The sequence below is a fragment of the Pteropus medius genome, unplaced genomic scaffold (genome assembly GCF_902729225.1).
Source record: "Pteropus medius unplaced genomic scaffold, Ma_sr-lr_union100, whole genome shotgun sequence".
Taxonomy (NCBI): domain Eukaryota; kingdom Metazoa; phylum Chordata; class Mammalia; order Chiroptera; family Pteropodidae; genus Pteropus; species Pteropus medius.
Genome location: NW_024354498.1, coordinates 4,259,591 through 4,279,232, shown reverse-complemented (window position 1 = coordinate 4,279,232; position 19,642 = coordinate 4,259,591). Strand labels below are relative to the sequence as shown.

At 36.0% G+C, this 19,642-nt stretch overlaps 1 protein-coding gene and 1 pseudogene across 3 annotated transcripts in view; one reads left to right on the top strand and one right to left on the bottom strand.

Moving 5' to 3' along the window:
• PPEF1 (protein phosphatase with EF-hand domain 1) overlaps positions 1–19,642 on the top strand; it is a 107,855-nt gene that overhangs the window by 40,284 nt on the left and 47,929 nt on the right. For all 3 annotated transcript variants that reach the window (XM_039852261.1, XM_039852260.1, XM_039852262.1), the window contains 3 exons: positions 3,916–4,043; positions 6,757–6,817; positions 14,606–14,766. In XM_039852261.1, the coding sequence (XP_039708195.1) occupies positions 3,916–4,043; positions 6,757–6,817; positions 14,606–14,766 (350 nt within the window). The remainder of the gene's footprint in view (positions 1–3,915; positions 4,044–6,756; positions 6,818–14,605; positions 14,767–19,642) is intronic.
• On the bottom strand, positions 15,923–16,041 carry LOC120594352 (uncharacterized; annotated as a pseudogene).

Below are 19,642 nucleotides of genomic sequence, written 5' to 3'. Positions count from 1 at the left end.
AGTCTGGGCTGTATAGCAAAATGGTTATAAGCTCAGGTTCTGGAATTACAGAGATCTGGATTTGACTCTGCGTTGTCCCACTGACAAGTGAAATGACCCCAAACAAATTATTTCTGAACCTCTGTTTCCTTATCTGTAAAATAAGTATAATAATACTTCCTAGGATTGTTGGGAGGACTGAAATCAAATCAACTCAAATTATCCATATAAAGCACCAAGCACAGTACCGGTCACACAAAGCAAATATCATTTGTTTTTGATATTTGGCCAGGTAATTTATTCAACCTATACTGTTGCTTCCTTCTATAAACAGAAGGATTTTGGGACACATAAGGCAAAGACTTTATTTTTGTCTTTTTTCTGCGTGGAGTTAGTGTGACAGGGAAGACAAGCCCCACTATGCCAAGACGCAGCAGGACCAGAAGTGGATCTAAGCTGTCTAACAAGTTCAGGCCTGGACGACACAGATCTTCAACTCTGTGGGGAGGGTTGGGGGTTATGGAGCTAACAACCCCCTCGAGTAGTGTCCATCAAATCTGAGCTCTACTTTTTACCATTTTGGCAGTTTCCGCTCCAGAGGAGGGTCCTCAGCTGGCTGGAGGGCTAAGCAGGACCTACTTTTCCCACCCCCATGGGACTAGCTCATCAGGCAGGGTCTAGTCAGGAGGCAGAGACTAAGAGTGATCTAAATAGAGAGAACTGAACGTAAACAATTGTCAATTAGGTATCAAGTCGTTAACCTGGTTACTAAAAGGGTCCCTGAAAAAGAACTCCAAGGTGTATGGAGGTAGCAACTGCAGGAAAGTTACCACTTCTAGGGCTGCTAGAACAAAGGGGAAAGATTGGAATTATTAAAATCTAGAGACCTGAAGAGGGGTCCTCCAGAACTGAAACTCAGATCTTTGAGAAGAGGGGGCTGCTCAGCTGGTATTGGTGTCGCTGAGGGGCTGCCATGAGGCTAGTTTTGCAAGTGCTGAGTAAACTGCAAACTGGGTTCAATGGCTGCCAGGAGAAACGGCTGTGGGGATGAAGAGCAGTTGCTAGGTTGCACTAACGGGAACAGGAAGCAGACAGGAAGGAGTATCTCCCGTTTCTCCTTCAGCCTCTCCATTTCCTTCTACTGCCCCTATTGACAGAGCCAAACATGGAGCAATTGGCAAAGTGCAAATGTGGCCAGCAGAGTCCCAGCCTCAGCACCAGTAAGCTAACTAGAGAAGCGCAGGGTGAGAACTGACACATGATAGCTTAGTAAGTAGCATTCGTGCTCAGGTGTAGGGACTCAGGTACAGGAATGCAAACATGATGGTGGATTTCCAAGTATGGGAGGGGTCAGGGTCGGGGTCTGCTCGGCTTACTGATTGGAGTAGAAGAGGAAGTGCAAGAGATAAGGAACTGAGCATGGCTGTCTACCTTCCAAGGTACAGTACCCACACCCACTCGTAAAAGATAGCCCATGAATGTATCATGTGTTTACCACATGAAATAGCAACTCCTCCCCTGGGGTGTGGGCTGGGGTCCACAGCAAGGGACTGGACAGAAGCAAGGCAGAGATGGGAGAGGGGGCTTAGAAGGCCTGTTTGTCCTTGCAGGGGAGGAGTAGAAGCAGTAGTATATGTAATGTGTGTAGGTTAATGCCAGGCACATAGTAGGCACTCAATAAATGATGGCTATTATTCAAAGGAAAGAAAAGTACAATTAGGTAACTGGCTGTAGTGGGAAGAGGCCAGGGTTTGGACCCAGAAAACCTGAGTCCGTACTAGGTAAGTAACTTTGAGCAAGATCTTTGCCTCTCTAAATCTGAAGTCTTCTTCTGTATAACATGGAGATGATAATACTTGTGGGACTAAATGTCTTATAGTAGACCCTTAACATATGGTAGCTATTTTGTACAATTATCAATTATAGAAATAATAAGCTTGATTATTATTATTGGTGTTCCTAATACTAAATAGAAGAGACTTTATTCCACAACACCACTGTGCAGAGGAGGAAACTGAGGCACAGAAAAAGGTTAAGGACTTGGGCTATGGGGTCAGTGAGACTTGTATTCAATTCCTTGCTGTCCATTTCCACTTACTAAGTGACCTTAAGTAAGTTAGTGTGTCTCAGCTTCACAGTGTGGTGAGGACCGCAGGAAGGATCCACTGCCTGGCCCTCTGTAAGTGCTCTGTAAATAGCACTGGAACATTGTGCTTGGTGAACAGAGAGCCCCAGGGTGAGTATTGGATGGACATAACAGTGACTGTCCTACAGAACAGACCTTTCAGGTGACCCTGGGCTCTCCATAATGATATGATGAGAACACAAGATTTCAGTCATGGTACTACCAATTATTTGCTTTGCGATATTGAACAAGTTACTCTTTCTTTCTCTCTGTGGTTTCCCCCTATAAATTATGATACTTGACCTTATGTCTATTTCCTGGGGTTTTCTGGAAGCTGAATAATGAAATGAGAGTCTCTGAAACCCGAGAGCCTTGAAGAAGCTTGTAAATAAACACTCTCAGATAACGCGTCTACTTGGTGTACCACAGCAGTACTAAACCAAGGATGCTGGGACTGGAGGCTGGATTCTTGCTATCAGAACCTAAATTGTTCCTGTTAATAGTCAACTCTTAATTTTTATGTGCTAAATGCGAAAAATTATAGCATGAATAAAAGGAGCCAGCTGGTGTTGATTGCTCTTCACTTTTAAATTTGAGGAAGGCACAAGAGCCTATATTTTAAATCTTATTATTTCTCATCTATGAAGCTATAGGATGGTGCAAAGGCTCCAGCCCCAGATGAGTCAGTGTGTCTGAATAGTCCACAAACAAGACAATACTTTTAACCACAGTGGCCATTTATTGAACATAAATGCTTTATATCAGGCATTGGGCTAAACTTTCACCTGTAGTATCTCAGTTTGTCCTCATAGTAACTCTATGAAGAAGGGAGATATGTTCATTTATCCATCTGTCTCTTATCAATTGAATCTTAGCTGTTGAAGGTGGAGTGAATTATACTTCTCAGTTCATGGTACATTGTCACCATTGGTCTGTGCAAAACCTTTTTATATGTTAATTAATTTGCTTATTTACTTTTATTTGTGTATCTGATGCTCATTCACCCTCCTCCATAAATAACCAATTTATTAGGTTTAGTGTGTATCTTTTCCTTTGTGTATATTCTTATGAAATGTGTATGGTGGTTTTGTGTATATGAATTTTAAATTTATATAAAATGGTATCATATTTCATTCTGTCTCTAACTTTTTAAATAACTGTTATAACTGAAGCACAATTTTTAAAAATCCATTCACGTTGCTGTGGGTTTATTTAATCTCTTGCTTCCAATCGTGGCTTCATACTCCATGGTGTACACCCAGTGCAGTTATACATTCTCTTTCCTAGCCATGGACAGCCAGGCTGTATCGGTGTCAGAATTTCTACTGCCACAAAGAAGCATCGTATTGCCGTATGTTTTTTTTTTTTTATGGACTGTGAGAGAATTGCTTTGGGGTGTAAAGTCAAGAATGGAATTGCTTCTTCATAGGGCATAGGTAGCTTTCATGTGCCTAAATAGTGCCTGAGGTAGGTGCTATTTTAATCCCCATTTTACAGATGAGGGAACTGAGCTTTGGGAGTTTAATAACTTACCCAAAGTCACATAGTAACCAACAGAGCTGGAATTCAAATTCAGGTGGTCTTGCTCTAAAAATTCTACTCTTAATCTCTATGCCATCATTTTTCTCTGAGTATTTGACACTTGAGGACATTTTACAAAAACATGAAGGTAAGCCTTATTGTTTGTAGTTTTTATGTTCTTAGAACTGAGGAATCCAGGTGGACCGATCTTTTTTTCTGACACACCTACTCCCCACCATAGCTGGATAGTAACTGTTTTTCTCTTACTTTCATATCCTGCGGGTCTGCAGTCCTAAGAGCTGCATTGATCATCCAGAACTGGTACCGAGGTTACAGAGCTCGTCTGAAGACCAGACAACGCTATGCCCTCACCATCTTTCAGTCCATCGAATATGCCGATGAACAAGGCCAATTGCAGGTATGTTTCACAAACTTGTCTCTTTTTTTGGTAAAATGCTTCTCTTTACCCCTTGTTATTGAAAGAATAACAGTTTGGGTTATTTTTTGACCCAAACTATGTCAGTTTGGGTCCATTTTAAGCTGAGGAAACTTGGTGAAAGGCTTTAATAGAAGATGTAGTGACACTTTCTTGGAGCTAGCTGTTGAGAGAGAGATATGATTTGGGATGAAGATGGTGTCTTTTAGTTCTAAAGTTCATGTTTTTAAGAAGGCTGCCAGATGTCTAGTTAACTAATAAAAATTGTCTTATTCTGTTTGGGGGTATGTGTCTTAGTGCCCCTAAAAGAATTAAAGGAAGTAAAGTTGTTACTTTATGAAGGAGAAAACACATTAAGGAGTTAAAAAATGGAAGAATTTTCTGGGAACAAATTTATGAAAGTTCTAGAAGAAAATGTAGATGGGCAAGGAAGGCCCCTTTTAAGCTTGCGAAAATGATATATAAATCTAGCTATAATGCTTGATAAAGAAGTACTTTTTAACAATAAAAGGATCTTAGATCTCCAATATAATTGTTGATGAAAAAAATTCACCAGTAGAACAAAATGTAGAGTTTTATGCCATATATGTGAAAGGAAATTAAACATACAGCAAAAGTCTAGAAAAAAATATGCAATATTTCTTCTTGGCCTTTTGGCTAAGATCAATTGTAAAAGATGTACAGTAAAGTATTTACAGTGGTTATTTCTGGGGACAGGAGTGATATTGATGGGTAGAAGTAAGTGGGAGAGGAATTCTCATTTTCATTCTGTATCGTTTGTAGTTTTCAACAGTCGTATTTATCTGTAAATTTATTATATAATCTTTAAAAATAATTGAGAAAATTTCAAAAAGAATTAAAGGAATTGCAGGATTTATTCTTGGCAGCTATAAAAATGATATCCTATGATTCAATCGGATTCTCCCTTTGCTTTGATTAGGAGCTCACAGAGCAGGCTTTTAAGCACTGTAGAATATAGTGATGAAGATAAGGGCAGAGTGAGCTCTCAAATTGATATGCTTTATATACATACATTCCATTATTAGGACATTCTTTAACATTGACTCTTTTTAAATAACAGATTTCTTAAGATACAGTTCACCCATTTAAAGTATAAATTTTAATGGCCTTTAGTACATTCACAAAGTTGTAACCATCACCACAATAAAGTTAGAACATTTTTGTCACCTTCCCGCTACCCCCCAAAAAAACGTCTATACTCATTAGCAGTCACTCCCCAGCCAAAGCCACTGGCAACCACTAATTTGTTTTTTGTCTTTATGGATTTGCCTTTTCTGGCCATTTCATATAAATGGAACCACACAACATGCGATCCTTTTGTGTCTGACTTATTTCACTGAGCATAATGTCTTCAAGGTTCATCCATGTTGTAGCATATATCAGTACTTCATTTCTTTTTATTGCTGAATAATATTCCATTGTATGGATATAGCACAATTTGTTTATTCATTCCTCAGTGGATAAATCATTTCAATTGTTTCCACTTTTTGGAAAATAATATAAATAATGCTGCTATGAATATTTGTGTGCAAATTTTTATATGAACATATGTTGTCAACTCTCTTGGGTATAAGCTTAGAAGTAGAATTCTTGGGTCATCTGATAACTCTGTGTTTAACTTTTTGAATAATTGCTAAATTGTTTTCCAAAGCAGCTACACATTTTACATTCTCACCAGCAGTGTATGAGGGCTTCGATTTTGTAGCATCTTTGCTGACACTTGCTATTATCTGTCTTTTTGATTATAGCCATCCTAGTGTGTGTGAAGTGGTATTTCATTGTGGTTTCTAATCAACTCTTAATTGATAAACCTATCAACAGGATTAAAATAATTAATTTTTATATTTGTATGGAAAATCTTCCTTCCCTCAATTCCCAGACCTACTCCCAGAATGTAAAGGTTGCTTAGTATTCACTCTTCATGAAAGGCAGGGCTCAGAGAAGAAGTTATTTGTGCTGTATAAATGCAGGTCTTCGCAGATAATTGGTAGGCATAGAGGCAGCGTCTAGATAATGGTTGGAATGCTGGTGGATTTCCTTCTTTCTCTCCTTCCTCCCTTCTTCCTTATTTCGTTTTACAAATATATTTGACATTTAAGAGTATCCCTTACCTCGTAATCTCACTACCAAAAAAGGAAAGGAAGAAATCTTAATGAGCAAAATCTAGTAGCTGTCTTAGGTTGGTTTCCTAGAAGCAGAATCTGAGACAGAGATACTGATACAAGTGATTTCCTGAGTGAGTGTTCTCAGGAAAAACCTATTTGGGAGTGAGGAAAGCCAGATAGAACGGGAGAAGAAACTAGGCAAAAATATGGGTTCTAGAGAAGTCTGACCTTAGCCTGATCCCATTGGGAGTTCTGAAGAGTGAAATGCATCACAGAGTTCGTCCCACCCAATGGCAAGGGAGGTTGGAGGCTGGGCTGTAGTACCCTTTCTACAGTCATCATTTTCTATGGGCAGCCCCCCAGGAGCGGGGATATATGACATCCTATGCCACTCTGGGGTAGGTGCCACCCATCTGCCAAGGGAACCCTTGGGAGGAGGGGGACGGATAGAGGCAGGACCCATTAGCATCTACAGCAGCTGGGAGACGAGTAAAGGGGAACACCAGCAGTATTTGCCATAGTAGCTATTGGGGTTCATTAATTGATTAATGTATTTTTATTTTGTCCAGCTATCAAATTTCTTTACTTTCATGTTGGAAAACTACACACATATACATGAGAGAGACCCAGGTAAGTAAAACTTTAGTCTTTTGAAAAGAAGTCATTAAATATTGAATTGTCCTTATTAAGTGATGAAAACTCTGAAGATGGGAGAACACTAAGCAATTTAAAAGGTATGCAAACTGGTTTTGTCTATGTGACACAAACTGGTGAAATCACTTCATCTGGCTTTTTTCTTCTTTGATTGGTGTCAACTAAATTGACCATTTAATTTTTTTCACTTTCAAAAAACTGAATTAGATTTCATTCAACATTAATTTGTCGAATGCCTTCTCTGAACCACAATCTATTGATATACGATATAGCAGCTTAGTAAGGAGGATCTTATTTTTTATCTATGAAATTTTTGTGCTGAGAGATCAACACATCTTGAGTATTTCATGAAACAGATCCGGGGGAAAATGATGGATTATACACAGTTGGCCCCATCACATTTCTGTTTTCTGCATAGCTATCTAGCTGTTTGTCTATTTACCAATCATTTATATAGTCATTCCAAAATGACTAAATGAATCATTTCAGAGACAGGCAATATAGGTGTGGTTCAAAAATGATTTAAAATTATAGTTATTCACAAGGCATGTATTTCTCCTGCAAATTAAGGCTTGCCTATTGTTATCTTTAAGGTAGATGCTAGAGTTTAAAACTTTTTTTTTTAATCTGGGCCAACCATTTTTTTGCTCTAATTAAAAATGTTTATGGCATCTAAGAGCGTATTTTAAATAATCTAGTAAGCACCCTTCAAAGTGGCAAAAGAATGGTATTTTAATGGTATGCTTTAAGCTAAGTACATATGTATGAAACTAATTAAAGCATTTAATGATCGATAGAAGCTTTTTGAATGGTGGAGTAGCCAAACCTGAGGCGTGGGGAGTGGGTGGAAGTGGGTATTTTGCCATTTTCTCTCTTTTAGATAATTGCAATTTAAAGACAGTTGTTTGTGCTTCATGTTCTTTGGCAAAAATATTTCTGAGAGGAAAGATAATGATGAAATGAAATAGTACTCTTTCTGCTAATGACCTAATATTTCAATAGGGCTGTGTATCAGAATCGTTTATGGCGATTCAGAGCCACAGATGGCCAGGTTACAGCCCAGAGAGAGTTACTCAGGCTCTGTATTTATTTAAAATCTGCATTTTAAAAATTCTGTAGCTGATTTCAAAATACTAATTTTTTTTTATCAAAGAAAGGGAGAGTGGTTTAATTTTATGTAAACTTTACAGAAAAGTCCACAAATCATATGACTCAATATATTTTCTCAAATTAAACATATCCTTGCAGCATGCACTTAAAACAAGATATAAAACATTATGAGAGCAACATAAAGTCCCTGTCCCCCTCTAATCACTATCCAGCTCCACCATCACTACTTTCCTGACTTCTACATCCTAGATCAGTTTTGCTTGTTTTTGAACTTCTCTGTACAAATGTAAACATAGAGTGTTGAGTCTGGCTTCTTTTATTCAACATAATATTTGTAAGAATCGTCCATATTGTTGCAATCTGGTCATTCTTGTTGCTGAATAATACCATTTTATGAATATACCAAAATGTATCCATTCTACTGTTTATGGACATTTAGGTTGTTTTCAGTTTTGGTAATTTAAATGGTACTGCTATGCATATTCTTGTACATGTCCTTTTGGTGAACATAAGTATCCTTTTCTTTTGCTGTGTATTCATTTTCAGTTATCTATTGATGCATAACAAACCACCTTAAAATTTAGTGGCTTAAAAAATCTTCATTCAGGAATATCTATTAAGATTATGGAATGGGTGTAAGACTTTTGGTAGGGGGAGAAAGTGGATACGACTAAATGGATCTTTTATGGCCCTATGATCTATCCTTTCCTTGAAAGTTCCTGAAGAAAAAGTGGAAAGATCATTTTGTTGCATTCCTCTATTCTTGTTTTTAAAAGAATAAGTCCTAAACCCTACAAATGGCTTATATTGAACTTTCATATTTGAATTAAAGATTGTCGAACATGAAAAAAAATGTAATGGCTTAAAAACAACAGCCATTGTATTGCTTATGATTCTGTGAGTCAGGCATTTGAACAGAGCTCAGTGCGAATGACTTGTCTTTGCTTCACATGGTATCAGTTAGGCCCACTCAACATACCTGGGTGGGACAGGGAGGTCCAAATGTTTTTACTTACATGTCTGAGACTTTGTTGTTAGCTATGAGATAGGACACCTTAATTCTCCTCATGCACCCTCTCTGTCCAAAAGGATATCCTGGACTTCTTTACAGGGCAGTTGGATCCTAAGAGGACAAAGGCGGATGCTGTAAGGCCTCTTAAGGTCTATGCTCTGAAACTCACACAAAATCAGTTCTGTCATATTCTGTGGGTCAAAGCAAGTCACAAGGCCAGCTGTATATTCAAAGGGATAAGGAAAGATCTATCTCTTTGAGGGAGCAGCAGCAGCATTATATCGTGAAGGGATATGGATACTGGAGGCATGTGTCATTGGGGGCCATTATTATAAAGGTATACCACAACCCAGTAATGGGTTATAGGGCATGTATATGTTCAGCTTTATTAGATACTGACAAACAGTTTTACAGAATTGTTGTTCCAAGTTATACTGCCACTGGTGTATGAGAGTTCCAGTTGTTCCATATCCTCACCAACACTTGAAATTGTCTGTCTTTTTCATTTTAGCCAGTTGGCAAGTATGTAGTGGTTATCACATTTATGCTTTAATTTGCATTTCCCTGGTGAGCAGTGAAATTGCTCACTTTTTGTATGTTTATTAATCATGTGCACATCCTGTTTGGTGAAGTATCTGTTCATGTCTTTTGCCTATCTTTCTATTGGGTTATCTGCCTTTTTCTTAGCGATTTGTAGGTGTTCTCTAAGCAGTTTAGATATAAGAATATAAATCTATGTTAGATAAACATATTGCAAATATCTTCTAGTCTTTGGCATTTATCCCCACAATCTTTAAATGGTATCTTTTGACGAACAGATATTCTTGATTTCAGTGTAGTACAACTTTTATGGTTAGTGCTTTCTGTCTCTTATTGAAGAAATCTTTACACACACACACACACGTACAAACACACATACACACATACACATACATACATATATACATACACACATACACTTATTTGTGCAAAGAATGAATACAGTATAAACCAGAAATGAATGACATTGTTTACCTACTACAGGGGATGGGAGGTTGGGTGGGAGCAGGGCAGAAAGAATGGGAGAAGGAGGGTTGGATAGAAGGGATAAGGGGAGAGCGACACTTCTCTGAGTATACTTTTTTGTAGTTCTAACTCTTACAACCATGATGATGTTTCATATCCCTAAGAAAATAATTAATTAAAAACAGGGAGGAAGGGATGGAGGGAGAGAAAGAATTTCCAAAATAGAATGCTCACTGTGACGAATGAACTTAATTGTATTACAAATAATAACCTAATCATCTGAAGGAGTTGAGGAAGAAAAAAACTAATCTAAGTAACATTGGAAAATAACATTTTAACCATAATATGCCTTGATGAGGTTTCATTTGTATTTATATTTATCTTACATGGGTTTGCTGAGTTTCTTGATATCTAAGTTGATATTTTTTGTCAGATTTAGAAATTTTTTATTCATTAATTATTTAAAATCTTTCTTTTTAAGTCTATCTTTTTTTTGGTGACATCTGCTTTTAAACTTAGAAGGCCCTGAAAAATTTAAAATGTGATTGCTATACCTCTTTTCTAGATATTTTTTTTTTACAGTTCAACTTTAAAAAATTTCGGTGCTTCATAAAATTTGGAATTTTTAAATATTAAACTGAAAAAGGAAATTTTGATGCTCAGTAGTTGAGATCAGTTAAAAAATATAACTACGAAGAATATTTCCAAAATCTACTGCAACATTTATTTCATAATTTATCTTTTTACCATGAGTTGTAGTACCTACTTCATAATATGTTCATTTAAATATGTGTAATAGGGCTTATTTCTGGGTTTCTTATTTTCTTAGACAGCTCTCGATTATGGAGTTCTAGAATCATATTGATTTAATAATTGTATGTAGCAGGAAAAGAGATTTACAGATTATTTCTATAGATCGATTTCATTTAAAATTTTTCCAGATTTATTGAAAAGTAATTGGCATAACATTGTATAAGTTTAACGTGTACAATGTAATGATTTCATGTATATATGTGTTGAGAAATGATTACCACTATCAGATTAGTTAACACATTCACCACTTCACATAGTTAGAATTTTTGTGTGTGCGTGGTGAGAACTTTTAAAATATATTCTCTTAGCAACTTGGAAATACACACTAGAGTATTGTTAACTAGAGTCACCATGCTGTACATTACTGTAGGTCTCTGATGACCCTCCTTGGTGAAAGGTTCTAGACAACTTCCACCTTAGACCTGAGTGCTGTGATCCCTAAACAAGGTATATTTAGGGACCAAAGGTCACTTAATGTTTCTAGATATCAGAGCCCGATCAATGGTTTTAACTCTGAGGGATAGAGTATGTCGAGGCATTCTAGGTGTCCCAAAAGTGAGAGGTGACCTAGAAGCAGTTCTTTTCAGTGTCCTACTACTTTAGTTGCTCAAAACCAATTCATAGGACTTGATGGGGAGACTCTACACATCTGTTCCCCAGTCTGCTTTTTCACATCCTCCTCCTCCCACAGGTAGAAAGCCAAAGCTGCCATATATAGCAATAGGTTTGAACAGAAACTGGTGAAAGTGGGGAGTGGGACGGAGTGTGTGGAAGTGTTGTTTTGACTTTTCTTTTTGCTTCCCAGATTAGCCAAATATCCTATCAGATCAGATATTTTATAATTTTTGTTGCTGTGGTGAATAGGATATTTTTCCCATTATGTCTTCCCAATGATTATTGGTGATATTTAGTAAAGCTTTTGATTTATATCTATTTATTTTGTATTGTGCTATTATCAAATAATAACATTAATGAAATTATTAGTATTGCTGATATTTATTATATGTTTGTTCTATGCCATGTCTTTAAGTGCTTTAAATGTCATTTCATTGTCTTCATGACAAACCAGTAAGATTAGTATTATTATCATCCCCTTTTTGTGGATGAGACTACTGCTACTTAGAAGGTAACTTCCTAAAATTATTCATCCCATTCATGGTGAAGCTGTGATTCAAACCAGTGTGATTAACCTCTGTATTATTTTAATTCTCCTATCAATTCCAGCAGTTTTTCAACTGATTTTCTTGAGTTTAGATATTTAATCACACTGGCCATGAGTAACTTTATTTTTAATATTTTCTCTTCAGTAGTCACTGCTCTTATTTTGGCTTCATGTTTTATTGCGTTGGCTGGAGATAGCAGAACAATGTTAAAATGAAACAGGGAAAGTAGGCATCCTTGTTTTGTTAACGATTTAGTAAAAAATATTATTGTTGATTTAAATTTTTAAGATTATGTTAAGGAGGTATCCTTCCATTCCTAGTTTTCTGAGTTTTTTAAAAATCAGGAGCAGGTTGTTAAATTTTATGAAATGTCATTTTGGCATCTATTGAGTTCATTATATAGACGCCAATGGTTTTAATCTAGATTCATAATTGAGAAATGAAATCACTATAAATACAGTTCAATTGGTGCTTTTATTTCTCCAGCAATATCTGGAGCTTGTTTTCAAAATGGCATGTGGGTGGTAGAGGCATAAATTGTTTTTTTTTTCTTTTTTTTTCAAATTATGGGCTTTAAATTTTTCCCTGTCCAGATTTTGAGACTTTACTGGGTAAAAGAAAAGATTGTGTGTAGGGGGCGTTTTTGAGGTATTTTCTTTAGAACAGCTTGTGAAGGTACCATTTGGTTATATTTCAAAATTTTGTAATATTTAATTAGTTTAGATTCATGTTGACAGACTTGTAAAACAAACAAGTAAGGATTAATTCTAATTACATGTTACACACACAAATTTTCATATATTGTTGGCATTCATTAAACTATTATTAGTTATAATGTTTATAGCCCAAAAAGATATGTTAAAGCTTTTAATTGTTTTCATATATGGTGCATATTAGCTATGCATTAGGAAGAGAATCTATGTTATTTTTTTTAATGTGACTAAAAATCAGCAAGAGAAATATGATTTGATATTTACTGGTATTTCATACTGAGTAGTTTTGACCAAGAATTGGTTTAGGGAAATGGTGCTTTTTCATATATATATATATCACTGAACTTATAAGGAATGAGGGTCTTCAAATATATGGAAGAAAGGGCCAGACTGAGTTTGTTTTTGTTTTTTTTTTAAGAAGAAAAACAATATTTTAATTTCATTCTTAAACAACAAGACTGAGTTTTAATAACCGGAACTTGATGTGTCAGTTAGCTGATGTGGTGTGATCATTAAGATAGTTAAGTAGGCTTTACTGTCTGCATAATGAATCTGAGATAAAATTTCCCACAAAGCTCTATATTTCTAATTTTCAAACATAAAATGAAATAATTAAGTTATTCTCAAATCTCAAACCAAATCCAAATGAGAAAAATAACCTCTGCTGGATCCCACTGAAGACAGAAGTTATTACTCTTAAATTCAACTTCTTATAAAACATCATTAACTACCACTGAAAAAATATTGGGTACACGGTAATTTGAAAAGCATTTTTAAATTGCCAAATATTATAGCTTTAGAAAAAAAAATGTGAAGTTTAGTTCTTAATTGTAATCCCTCAGCATAAAGCGAATCATGAAAAAAACGTATTCTGTCTACATCTGGTAACAAAATACCTTCCAAACATGTCCATTCCAAATATTCAAAAAGATGGAAACTGCTTGCAGACAACTCTGATTAATGGCCTTAGTAGCAACTCAGTGTTAAAGAGTTGAAGAATGTCATTGTCCTCTGTATTAATTGTCTGTTACTGTAATAATACCATGTATTAAACAACCACAATAGTTCATTGACATGTAATAAACATTTCTTTTTGCTCACAAGTCTACAGATTAGCTGAGCACTTCTGCAGATCTTGGCAGGCTTGATTTGGCAGTTTTTTGAGTCTTGGCTGAAGTTCGCTAATGTGTCTGGAGGTCCACTGGCTGGTAGCTGATCTAGGATGACCTTGACTAGGGTGACTCAGCTCTGCTCCACATGGTCTTGGAGGTTTCAGTAAGCTAGCCTGGGCTTTGTGGTAGTGGCACGGTTTCAAAAGAGAGAGCATAGAAGCATGCAAGGCCTCCTCAGGCCTTGGCTCAAGAGAAAGGCCCTTTGGTATTTCTGCCGATAGTTTGTCATCTAACTGTATCTACTTTGTTACCAAGAAGAAAGAAAATCAAGTCAGAAAATTTGTTTTTATGTGAAGAGGGAAACAAATCCAGTATAACTAAGTAAAATTTGAAGTATTTAATGGGAAAAATTGAATGTTGCAATTTAATTTTCTGTAGATCATGAACAGCAGCAGATATTTGAACCAAATACAACGCATCATTATGTTCTCAACACTATTTGTAAAACTCTGAGATGTAAGAGTGGGCAAACATGTAGAGTTAGAGCTTCAGACATCAAAATACCTTGATTAACCAGTTTTCCTTGTGCTTCTTCTACTACTTCCCACTGCTGAACTCATTGCTTTGGTAAATTGTCCACCCAGGAAGGGATGATGGTGATTCATGTGAATATACCTACTGGTCTCATAACAAATCATTCCTCGTGGTTATATGTGGGATATCTTGGTATTCATAACATTTAGCACAATGTCTTACATGGGCTAGGCGTTCAAGAATGTATTTATTGCATTTAAGTGTGGGAATGTTGATTTTTCTCCCCTTTTTGTCTTTTCTAGAATTCGTAAATCGACTGTTTGGCTACGCCCTCCAGGACAAGGGTAGACAGGAATGTGTGGGGCTGGTAGATGTCCCAGACTCCTATACTGGTCCTCGTCTGCAATTTCCTCTCACTTTTGGTGATCTTGGTTTACTTATTGAGGCCTTCAAGAGACAACAGGCAAGTGGAAGCAGATACTGCCTTGATTCTTGTACATAACACATGCTCAATAACTGTTGAATGAATGAACAAAAACACTACAGCAGAAGTGCATTTCCAATTAAGTGAAAGCTACTCTCTGCTTTGCCTAACCCATTAAATAGAAATATCTCCCTCTCTATCTATAGCTTTCCACATTTCCTTTTCCTTTTTCTAAGATATAATTGACATACCATAAAATTCACTATTTAAAGTATACAATTGAGTGGTTGTTAGTACATTCACAAGATTGTGCAACCACCACCAATATCTAATTCCAGAACGTTTTCATCACCCCCAAAAGAAATACCATACCCATTACCATTCCCTCTTTTCCCACCCTGGCGACCACTATTGTGCTTTTTGTATCTATGAATTTGTCTATTCTGGTTATTTCATACAAGTGGAATCATATAATATGTGGCTTTTCGTGTCTGTCTTTCATTTAGCATCATGTTTTTAAGGTTCATTCCTGTCACACAGCATGTTTCATTGCTCTTATATTTTATTTTAAAGGCTAATTAATATTCTATTGTATGGATATAGTATTTTTGTTTATCAGTTCACCAATGGATGGACATTTGGATTTTTCTCTACCTTTTTGCTATTATGAATATGCATGTACAAGTTTTTGTATAAATATGTTTTCAGTTCTCTTGAGTATTATACCTAGGAGTGGAATTGCTGGGTCATATGATTACTTTTTGAGGAACTTCCAAACCATTTCCAACAGCAGCTACACCATTTTACATTCCTCTCAGCAATGCAAGAGGATTCCAATTTCTCCACATTTTTTGCCAACATTTTTTATTTTCTGTTTTTAAACTTTTTTTTATCATAGCCATCTTAGTTATATGTGAAGTGGTATCTCATTGTGGTTTTGACTTACATTTCCCTAATGACTAAAGATGTTGAGCATCTTTTCATGTTTATTGGCTATTGTACACATTCTTTGGAGAAATGTCTATTCAGGTCTTTTGCCTATTTTAAAGTCAGGTTATTTTTTTTATTATTATTATTATAAAGAATTCTTTATATATTCTGGCTACAAATCCTTTTCAGATATATGATTTGCAAATATTTTCTCCCATTCTGTAGCTTGTCTTTTCACTTTCTTGTATCGTTTTTTTTTTTTTTATGCCTACAGCACCTGATATTCCTAGGTGGTCTCCCATTCAGGCACTAACCAGGCCCAGCCCTGCTTAGCTTCCAAGATCAGAAGAGATCGGGCACGTTCAGGGTGGGATGGCTGTAGACTATCTTTTCATTTTCTTGATGTCCTTTGATTCACAAAAATTTCTAATATTGATGAAGTCCAATTTATTTTTTTCTTTGGTTGCTTGTGCTTCCAATGTCATATCTAAGAATCCACTTCCAAGTCCAGGGTCATGAAGATTTACCCTTGTTTTCTTTTAAGAATTTTATAGCTTTATCTCTTACATTTGGGTCTATGAGCCATTTTCAGTTAATTTCTGTATATAGTATGAGATGGGGTCCAACTTCATTCTTTGCATGTGGATATGCAGTTGTCTCGGCACCTTTTGTTGAAGAATCTGTATTTCCCCCATTGAATGGTCTTGGTACTCTTGTTAAAAATTAGTAGGCCATAGATATATGGATTTATTTTTGGACTCCCAATTTTATTCCATTGTTGTGTGTGTCTAGCCTTATGTCAGCATCACATCATCTATTAATGTGGTATATTACACTGATTAATTTTCTTATGTTGAGCCACCTTGTATACCTGGAATAAATACCATTTGATCATGGTGTATAATTCTTTTAAAATTCTGTTGTATTTGCAAAGGATCATACAAGAATACTATGAAAAAGCATATAATACCAAATTTAATAACCTAGAAGAAATGGACCAGTACTTAGAAAAATACAACCTGCCTAGACTGAATCAAAAACTGGAAAATCTAAATAGCAGTATGGAAATTGAACCAATCATCAAAAACCTACCATAAAGTAAAAGTCTACGACCAGATGGCTGCACCGGTGAATTCTACCAAACACTCAAAGAAGATTTAATATCTATTCTCCTCAAACTCTTCCAAAAAATCGAAGAGGAGGCAATACTTCCCAACTCATTTTATGAGGCCAATATTACTCTGATACCAAAACCTGGTAAAGATAACACAAAAAAATAAAACTAAAGACCACTATCTCTCATGAACACAGATGCGAAAATCCTAAATAAAATACTAGCGAACCAAAAACAGCAACACATTAAAAAGATTATACACCACGATCAAGTGGGCTTCATCCCAGGGGCACAGGGATGGTTCAACATACGCAAATCAATTAATGTGATACACCACAAACAAATTAAAAAATAGGAATCATTTGATCATATCAATAGATGCAGAAAAAGCCTTCGACAAGATGCAGCATCCATTTATGATCAAAATACTTAACAAAATTGGTATAGAAGGAAAGTATCTTAACATAATAAAGGCCATCTATGACAAACCCTCAGCCAACATTATACTTAATGGTGAAAAACTAACACCCCCCCTCTAAGATCAGGAACAAGGCAAGGCTGGCCGCTATCGCCATTGTTATTCAATATAACATTGGTGGTCCTAGTGAGTGCCATCAGACAAGAGAAAGATATAAAAGGCATCCAAATAGGAAACAAAGAAGTCAAACTGTCACTGTTTGCAGATGACATAATTCTCTATATAGAAAACCCTAAAGACTCCACAGGAACACTACTAGAAACAATAAGCAAATACAGTAAATTCTCTGGATACAAAATCAATGTTCAAAAATCCATAACGTTCCTATACTCTAATAATGAAGCCTCAGAAAAAGAAGTGGAAAAAATAATTCCTTTTGCAATTGCAACAAAAAGAATAAAATACCTAGGAATATATTTAACGAAGCAAGTGAAGGACCTATATAATGAAAACTATAAGACCCTATTAAAAGAAATCGAAGAAGATACAAAAAAATGGAAAGATATTCCGTGTTCTCGGATTGGAAGAATCAACATAGTTAAAATGGCCATATTACCTAAAGCATTATGCAGATTTAATGCAATCCCTATCAAAATCTCATTGACATTTTTTGAAGAAGTAGAACAAAAAATCATCAGATTTGTATGGAAGCACAAAAGACTCTGAATGGCCACAGCCATCCTGAGAAAAAAGAACGAGGCTGGAGGCATCACTCTGCCCGACTTCAAATTATACTACAAAGCAACGGTAATCACAACGGCATGGTATTGGCAGCAAAACAGACACACGGACCTGTGGAACAGAATTGAGAGTCCAGAAGTAAACCCATACCTATATGGGCAAATAATTTTCGACAAAGAAGACAAAAACATATAGTGGAGAAGGGAAAACCTCTTCAATAAATGGTGCTGGGAAAACTGGAAAGCCAGCTGCAAAAGAATGAAACTAGACTGTTGTCTATCACCATGCACCAAAATTAACTCAAAATGTATTGAGGACCTGAATATAAGACCTGAAAAAATAAAACGCATAGAAGAAAACATGGGGACTAAACTCAAGGACCTTGGACTTAAAGAGGATTTTATGAATTTGACCTCAAAAGCAAGGGAAGTAAAAGCTAAAGTAAATGAATGGGACTATGTCAAATTAAAAAGCTTCTGCTCAGCAAAATAAATCATCAACAAAGTAAAGAGAGAACCATCCAAATGGGAAAATATGTTTGCAAGCACCACTGACAACAAGGGCCTAATATCCAAAATATACAAAGAACTCATACAACTCAATAAAAACAAAAAAAACAAATGATCCAATCAAAAATTAGGCAGAGGACCTGAACAGACACTTCTTCCTAGAGGACATACAAATGGCCAACAAATATGTGAAAAGATGCTCAACATCGCTAGCTATTAGAAAAATGCAAATCAAAACCATGATAAGATACCATCTCACACTTGTTAGAATAGCTACTATCAATAGGACAAGTAATAACAAATGTTGGAGAGGATGCAGACTAAAAGGAACCCTCAAATACACTGCTGGTGGGACTGCAAATTGGTACAGCCACTATGGAAAACAGAATGGAGGTTCCTCAAAAAACTAAGAATTGATCTACCAAATGATCCAGCAAACCCTCTTCTGGGTATTTACCCCAAAGACTTGAAAATCCATATCCAAAAAGATATTTGCACACCGATGTTCATAGCAGCATTATTCACAGTGGCCAGGACATGGAAACAACTGAAGTGTCCTACAATAGATGATTGGCTAAAGAAGCTGTGGTGCATATATACAATGGAATATTACTCAGCCATAAGGAGAGATGAAATACTGCCATTTGCAACAACATGAATGGACCTCGAGATAATCATGCTAAGTGAAATAAGCCAGACAGAAAAAGTGGAAAATCATATGATATCACTTATATGTGGGATATAAACCTAAAAGCAACAAATGAGCAAGACAAACAGGGACTCACGGACATGGACTATACACTAGTGGTTATCAGAGGACTATAGACTAGTGGTTACTAGTGGGATTGGGGAGAAGTGAGGTGGGTAAAGGGGATCAAATATATGGTAGCTGAAGGAAACTGGACTCTGGGTGGTAATCACACAATAGAATATACAGATGTCAAATGATAATGTACACCTGAAAATTATATAATTGTATTAACCAATGTCACCCCAATAAACTTGTTTAAAAATTTAAAAAAAAGAGAAAAATATATATATATTGTACCTACCTACCTTATAGGTTATGAGGATTAGCTATGACAATGCATGAAATGTAATAGTGTCTGTCACACAAAATATGTTCAAAACATATTAGCTATTATTATTTTATCATGTTTAATGTACATCAAAAATAAATAAATAAAATTCTGTTGTATTTGA